Source organism: Euphorbia lathyris, chromosome 6, assembly GCF_963576675.1.
Source record: "Euphorbia lathyris chromosome 6, ddEupLath1.1, whole genome shotgun sequence".
NCBI lineage: Eukaryota > Viridiplantae > Streptophyta > Magnoliopsida > Malpighiales > Euphorbiaceae > Euphorbia > Euphorbia lathyris.
In genome coordinates, this window is record NC_088915.1 from 19,308,013 (window position 1) to 19,316,704 (window position 8,692).

Consider the following 8,692-nt stretch of genomic DNA (forward strand, 5'->3'; position numbering starts at 1 on the left):
GGTGCATCCAAGCCTGTGTCCCATTGGGTCGGGCTTGGACAAGAAAAATTGTCCTTAAGCCCAGTCTGGTTCGGATCCATTAAAGCCCATTTATATTTTGGGTAGACTTAGAATTTATAAAAATAGCATGGACCGGCCCAACCGATTAATATTAATAATAATTTTTTATATTTATATATTAATATTTATTTTTAAGTACAAATTTTAATTTTTATTACATATATATTTAGGTGGGTTTGTAGGCTCGGCTTGGGATTTGATTTTAAAACCCCAGCCTACCTAAATTAACAGCAGGATGGATTAGGTCTGGACTGAGCATTTTTGTATAAAAGCCTCCGACCCGGTCCATGAACAGATCTATAAGCAAGATGAATTTTACTTATACCTAAAAGAAAAATTGAACATTCTTATTTACTGCTGTTTTTGACCCGCTATCTAACTATCACATTAAACCTTCCAAATATCAATTATGTTTAAAAGACTTATTTTGTTACTAATACAATCACAAACAATTTGCAAGAAAAAAAAAATACATATTAGGTAATCACAGAGAATTGCGTAAAACATTTACTATTTATTTACATAGTTACAGATAATTTGCCAAAATGCACAAAATCATTTCACTTTATCAACAAACTTTGTAAAATCTTATGTGGCAGTCAAATAATGATCAAATTATTAAATATGGATAAAATTAATCTTATTTGAAAATGTAAATAGTAAAATTATACAAGTTTATGCATCACAAGTAAATATCCGCTTCTCAAGAAACGATAACAACAAATTTGGACTTTCTACATTATTATGAGCACTTTATGCAGTTATGTATCTCTCAAAATCTCTACTTTTGCGTTATATTATCACTCATCGTAACATATAAACTATCCCTCTCTATCCTAATAAATCAATAAATTTCTCCTACGTTTTTTCTCTTTCATTTTTAAGGATTGATGGTTTATGCCTACAAAACAATGTGCTTATCTTGCATCAATGTTTATGGCATAATTATGATTTCATGAGATTATGAATGTAAGCAACGAGAATATAAAGACGATTAGAGGAAGAAATGCGTTTTTTTTTATGAGAAGAATGCTACCCCTGAATCGATTAATTTGAGGGCCTAATATGTTTGGAGGGAAAGCAAATTATTGATAATTACGAAATAAACTATTAACACGTGAAGCAATAAGAGTCTTTAGATCCAACGGTCACATGGTACGCTAGGTACCCTTGAAACTAGCATACTTCTAGAACCATTCCTATAAAGAAAACCCTTCTACCAGAAAAACAAGACGTCCACTAAGCTTTTGTTTAGGAGTTTTGAGGTTAAGGAGAGTGAGAGGTAAATGAGGTAATGGAAAGGAAATAGAAGTGGTGAAAATGAAAGTTAAAAATTAACCATGTTTGGGAGTTTAGAGAATGTAAATGAGGTTAAAAATTTAACTTCGTTTGTGAGTTTAAATACGTAGGGAAAGCAAAGCTGTAAAGATAAAAAAAAAAATTAATAAACTTTACGTTGCTTCCATTAACCCCTAATTTGGATGTTAGAGCTTGGAGGTTAAAGGAAGTAAACATTTAACTTCAATTAACCTTCATTTGAATAAAGGATTCCTAGAGGAAGAAGGGCTCAGTAGAGACAATATAAAAGGGTAAGTATGACAAACCCTAGAAGTACATTAACATCACTATATTACAAGTGTTCCATTTTCTTAACACTTCACAGTCCTTGCTTACTTAGGCATCGGAGCGGATTCGCTGGATTTCGACTCCCTCTAACCGTTTTGTTCCCTTTTATAGGTACTTCGCCGAAGGGCTCAGAAGATACTTCAATTACAACGATAACGATTATCATACTTTAACTATAGTTAACCAAAAGATAGAGAGGCGCGTCATGTGTCGAAAAATGAATAAAAATGGATAAGAAGATAGAAAATGGAAGCAACAAATTTACGTGTTATAAAATGAATAAAAAACAAATAAGAGGACAAAAAAATGGAAACAAATTTTCTTCATTTAGGGAAATACCAAAATATTTTCTCATATAGATTACGGATATGAACTAAAAGATTTTAATGAGACTATATGACCTTATGGTTAGGGAATGAGACCGTCATCATCAAAATTAAAACTTATCTCGTTTCCTTCTCCAAATAATTAATCACACGTAAATAATTGAGTTATTATATTTGTATTAATTCTCATCTCAATTATTAGAGAACCAAACAGTTTCAAAGGATATTTGATTCTAATTCTAAGGTGAAACCAAATAAAATAATAAATAATTATTCTAATTCCTTTGCATCACGTTATGATTTCTATTTTCATTCTGAAGTTTGAACCACATACCTTAATAAATAAGTATAGAGGATAAAGATGGGAGAAAACTCTCCTATTTATTGTTTTAATAGTTATAATTTGATTTGGCTTTCAAATCGTTACTTTAATTTCTTAATTTGCAGATATCTCACTACAAAATTTATTGGCCTCAGGCATCTTTCGCCCTTATATATGCCCAAAAAAAATCAACTATCCTGTATTTGAATAAATTCTATTTATTCAATGAACTAATCAATTAAAAGATACCTATTAGCTCCTACAAATTTTTAACTTTTTTAGAATTTAGGAGGTTTATAAATCACTTTAAGGAGTAAATTGAACATTTTAACAATACAAGGGAAAATTAACTTTTTTTTTTTAAACAAGTAGATGAAGTTAGGAATGTATTGAGCCAAATTCATTTATATGTCAACTTTCAACTTTCATGCTTGCTGACAGTATTTTTTTTTTTAAATAAATAAATCAATCCTTCAAGTATAATGTATCAAATAGCAAGTATAAGAAAGCATGTACACTGATTAAGACTAATCCAATCCATGATTCTGCATTCATCACATCTCCAAAAATCCAATTTATAATATCAAAACCAGCAAAAAGACATACCAAAATATCACTACAAAACTAATCTTCATACAAGAAAAATATGCATATAGAGTAATATGTTCTACTAACAGCTAGTTTTCGCAGTTACTCAAACCTCTTGGTGATACTAAACTCGCAACATAAGGAGAAGCATAAAACCAAGATAGAGCCCCCATCTCACGTATAATATTATTATCACCCTGAATCACAACATCCCTCACATATCCATCTTTTGGGTCGTAAATTCTAAGTTTATGTCGCCGAGTCATGATCAAAATCTTTCCATCTCTTGTAAAGCAACAATAGCCAAAATAATAGTCATCCTCATCCACTATTTCCGAATACATTATTTCCGAATACATCTTATCGGAAAAGTTGAAAATTTTGTTCCATGAACTTTTCATCCCATTGTAGTCTACCAAAACCCATAAAGTTGTTTTATCTATGACTGCAAGAGAGTCCTTATAATCGAACATATGCGTAGACTTGCCCGGCAAATTCACAAGATCCAATCTTTCTTCCACAATATCAAAACATACAATCAACTCTCTCATCTTACGACCATCAAAATAACGTCCAATCCAATGAAGACGATCTCTTGTACAAGTATTTATCTTTTGTTGAATCGTGTAGGTCAAGTCTTTTGATATTTCCCTCTTACTCCATGAACTACCTTTCAGTGAAAAGACTTCAAGTTCAACAACAGAGAATCTATTACATCTAGGTACTCTCATAGTCTTGTAATCATCAGTAGTTGAATCATAACCCATTCCAACCCAAAATTCAGGGCTTTCCATGTCATAGTCCGCTGGAATTGTCTTATACTCCATTGGAAGAGATGGATTCCAAAGGAGGATACCATGTTCAGCAGTATTGAAGCATATTAATCCATTACAATAGTTACAAACATCGACAAGCTGGAATGGAAAACCAAATTCTTTAGCATGTACAATGCCATCCGAATTTTCATTATACAGAACACAACGGTTGGAACCATCCCAAGAAGGAATAACAAGACCAAGTACATCCTTGTACTGATTGTAATGGGTAGAATGAGCATGATTCAAATGTTTTTTTATGAACTGTGTGCTGTTTATAATTGAATACCACGACTTGCATACTGTTTTAAATCTCAAAAGAGAATTTACCGGCAATCTTGACAGAATCTCTACCTGAATTTCCTCCATCAGTTGCAGCACTGCCTCTTTTTCTGTATGTGTTCCTTCATCCATCCTTGCAGGTGAAAGACATGTTAAATTTGAATACTAAGACAATGGGAGAAAGTTGAACTTACAACAAATTAAGTAATCTAAATATTGTACAGACAAGATTCTAAGCTCAAACAGTTGGCATTAAATTCTAAATTTAATTATGCACGACAGCTGATCGAGACTATAGAGAAAACAAAATTCTAAATTCTGCTGATCGAGATAGAAAACAGAGAAAACAAAACTGAGGCAGAAATAGTCATTAGGTGCTGATTCGGCTGATATGAAATCCTAGTTTGAATTTAAACAAAATCGTACAACAATCAAGGAAGAAAATATCAATTTGGATAATTACGATTGCAGATGAAGGACATAATAATTGTTGAGTTTGATTACTAAGACAATGGGGTTTAGACATATAGATTATAGAAAATCTCATTACATCATTTTGATTCAGAATTTATATTGTATAGTTGGAAGAAATTGAATTTACAACAACTAATCTAAATTGTATACAGATGAAATCATCAGTTCACCGCAACAACAGAATTCGCCCTATCAAACAGATGGTATATATAGCATTACAAAATTAGAACTAAAAGCACAAAAACAGAACATTCTAAATCTAATCTATCAATTTCGATTTTGCAAAACTCAGTAAAATTCTAAATTCTGCTGATCCAGATAAGAGAGAAAACAGAGGAAACAGAGAAAACAGAGGAAGTCATTGGATTCTAATTTTACTAGATTCATGAGTAACTGAAATTCAGGTTTCGAATTTAAACCAAAAAGGAAGAAAATAAAATATGAATGTTTGGTTAATTAAGATTACAAACCTGATCGATGACAATGAATTATGAGGAAGAACAATCTCAGCAATGTGTGAAAGTATCTCTTAGGTCTTCTTTTGGCGGCCAAAAAGAGAGTCTCGTATTTTAGGGTGGCTGAAAATGAAAAGAAGATGATTTATACTAGGGTTTGTTTTAGGGGAGCTAAAGAGATGATATATATATATATATATATATGCTTGAAGTAAAATTTAGGGTTAAGGTGTAAAAATCCTCTAACGTCTAAAACGGTGTGATTTTATTCCCTAACGTTGGAAGTCAATAACAATTTTACTTCTAACGTTGATAAATTTAAAAAAAAATAGATAAAAAAATTAGACAATATACTGTCTTTTGTACGAATTAGACGAAATTTTTTTAAAAATTTACCGAATTTATAAGTATTAATCTTCAATTCTATTATTACACTACAATAAATAGGAAATCATTTTTTTAAGAACGAATTGAATTGCAATTGATGCAAATTAAAAAACAAAAATATATGTGGCGAAACTCTTAGCTTGTTGCTCTCAGCTTGTTGGCTGAGAGCTTACATATGACCATAGAGGTTATTGGTTGGGTGGGTTAAAGTTTTCTTTATCTTTAATGTAATTTTCTTTACTTTAATGTAAGTGCATTGCGCACAATTTTTTTTTTTAAACAAAAATATCTGTGTTTTATAATAGCGTTTGAAATTGACTCAAAACGTTAGGGGTATTTTTACACCTTAACACTAAAATTTATAGTTTATTGTGAACATATACAAAATTAAAATGTAAAAAGAAATTAAAATTCTCTTTACATGTAAAGAGTTAAAAATTAGGGATAATGTCTTGAAATATCCAAACGTTTAGGGTCAGGAACAATTTTATCATTAACATCTAAACTGGTACAATTTTATTTCTAACATTGGCAGTCGAGCAATTTTGCCCCTAAATGTTGTCAAGTAGGGTCAAATTGAGAATAATTTATCAAATTGTCTTTTCGGTCATGAATCTTGTCATCTACACTTCACATATGAGTCATTTTATCACTCATTAGTAACAGATTATAAACATATGATTAGACATGAAAAAAAATTAATAAATTAAAAAATATATTGTCTATCGTACGAGTTTGATAAAAAAAATTCAAAATATATCACCAAATTTATAAAAATCAATCTCCAATTCTATTATTAAATTAAAGAAAATATGAAATATTTTTTTAAAAAACGGATATGCAATTGGTGCAGGATAAGAAACAAAATATATGTGTTTTATAACAATGTCTGAAATTAAGCTAACTTACCAATTTTAGAGGTAAAATTGCTATTGGCGGGCAATATTAGGGATAAAATTTCTCTTTGCTACCAATTTTAAGGATAAAATTGCATCATTTTAGATGTCAAGGATAAAATTACTCCTAATTGTAAACATTAAAGATGTTTTTGCGCTTTATCCCTAAAACTAGAATTAGGTCTATAAAAATTACATTATTTATAAAGGAAATAAAAATTACATTGTTAAGTTGACTTTTTAAAAGAAAATTTCTATACTATGTAATTAAAAAAAAAATGAATGCATCCCTAATTTTTTTTGTATTTATCCCTCTAGAATTTGGTTAAAGTGGTTTATTAAACCCCTCAAATTCAGGTGGCCTAGTAAGATTTTTTTTTTTTTGGAAAAGTTGTACATTTTAAATAAGTTCGGAAGGATAAAAGGTTTGCGGTGGAGAGTGTCATCAATTATTGCGTAGTGGTTAGATTTGCAGATGATTTTAACTTTCTCTTTTTTGTTTTCCGTCAAGGCCCCTATTTTTAAATAAGAAAAAAGATGATAGAACTATTCTTTGCTTAAATCAACGGTCAGTATCTCTACCTTATGGATTTTTGGATTTGGTAAGACTTTAATGCGACATAGAGATTGTCTTTAACAACCAATGCATTCACATCATCCGAAAGTTGGCCCAAAATAATCAATTTTTTAAGAGCAGGGTTTAAAAAGGACTGACATCGCTCCTCTTCTTCGTGGCCACATTCTATCGAAAGATGCAATACTCGTGCCCAACACCTCAACGATGACTAACAACCTAAGATCGAGAAAGCAACTCTCCTTTTTCTCCAACGCAGAGTTTAAATCAAGCAAATTTTGTTGACCGAGGAATTTTTCCCTTTTTATAGATAAAGTCGGAAGGTGACGCGCCACTGTCATTATCACTACTTACGACAACTAATCCCACATGTCACTCTGACAACCGTCTTTTCCTACTTATTAAATGACACATGCCCCTAGCAACGTGTTTTCTTTGTTTTGCAATACATTTGCGCAAAGGACAATGTCATCCCTAATTTTTTTGTTTTTATTATTTGTATTTTTTGTTAAAAGCCTTAATTATAAAGGGATAATATCTACATTTTCCCCTATCGTTTTTCAAAAGTGCAGATTTACCACTAATGTGTGAAATAATATAATTTTACTCCTAACATTTTCAAACAATATCAATTCTATCCTTATATAACAAAAAAAAAATTAAACATATCGGTTTACTATAATTTGACTCGTTATTTAATTGCATCAGACATTTCAATATCAATTATTTCTAAAATATTTATTATAATATAAATATAATTACAAACGGTAAATGTCGATACTTACGTCTGTCAAATTCAAGTTAATAATAAAAATTACCAAAAATATTTATTATGTCATTAAAACAGTTTTACGAAATTGCTTAACTTTATCGACCAGCTTCTTTGGAAGATCTCATATGTCAATCGAATAACTTTTCAAAAGGCTCGTTCAGATTTTCTATTGGATAGCAATAAAACTGATCTTATTTAACAACATTAAAAATAAAAATATATAATTTTGTATGTTAAATAAACTTGCAATTTCTTTTAAAACGACGTGAAATTTGGAATTCATCCGGACTATAAAACTAGGTAATGGCCATGTTTGACAAATAGATGTTAGCTGGTTACCTTTTTTTGTTAGTTGATTTGACTAGCTAATTGTATTGTTTGGTAAAACTTAGCTGATTCTTAATAGCTGTTTGTGTAAAATGACAAATAAAAACACGATAAAATCTTTATTTGAGATTAAAAGGTAGTAAGTAAAGGTAACATGTTTATCGAAATTGATAAAACAATAAGCTAATTGAAAAAAGTCATAAAACCAATTTTTTAGAATCTCTTTTAAATACATCTGAAGTGGCTCAAACCTCTAATTTTACTCTAAAAAAAGCTCTTTACCAAACATGGCCACTGAGCCAAACAGAGAGCCCCAAAGTTTTCCACATAAGTGTTGGGAAGGTAGGTGATGCTCCTAGTGCGTATACATGTCTTGGTTTCAGCATTATGTTAGTGCTATTTTTTTTATTTATTGGGATAAGAGGTAAATTTAACGTACTTTTTTCAGTTATAATTATTGCTTTCATGTCCAATTTTTATCATCTGTAATCACAATAATATTTGTAAAATCAATAAAAAGGGAAAAAATCTCTAAACCTTTTGTGTTGATTTCATTTTAGTCACCATTGCTTTAGCTAGTTAAGCTTTCCGTAGTGGAGCTATGAACCCAAAAATGATTTTTATCAATCCTTGCATCTTTCACCAAATCATTTGGTTTTTTAGAAGTCAAGTTTAACACAGATTTTACAACTCAAAAAAATCAAAATCAATTGGGAATTAACTTTCCTGTTAGGTCCGCACAATCACTCACAAAAGTCAAGGTTGAAATTAATAATATTCGTAAAATA

At 30.3% G+C, this 8,692-nt stretch overlaps 1 protein-coding gene across 1 annotated transcript; it reads right to left on the reverse strand.

Annotated features, from left to right (window-relative positions):
• Window positions 1-2,893: 2,893 nt before the first annotated feature.
• On the reverse strand, window positions 2,894-5,096 carry LOC136231876 (putative F-box protein At3g16210). Its single transcript, XM_066020853.1, has 2 exons — window positions 4,964-5,096; window positions 2,894-4,152 (listed from the first exon to the last, which is right to left on the reverse strand). Exon 2 carries the CDS (start codon window positions 4,149-4,151, stop codon window positions 3,012-3,014), a length of 1,140 nt encoding a protein of 379 aa, XP_065876925.1. The 5' UTR covers window position 4,152; window positions 4,964-5,096; the 3' UTR covers window positions 2,894-3,011.
• Between the last annotated feature and the right edge of the window lie 3,596 nt (window positions 5,097-8,692).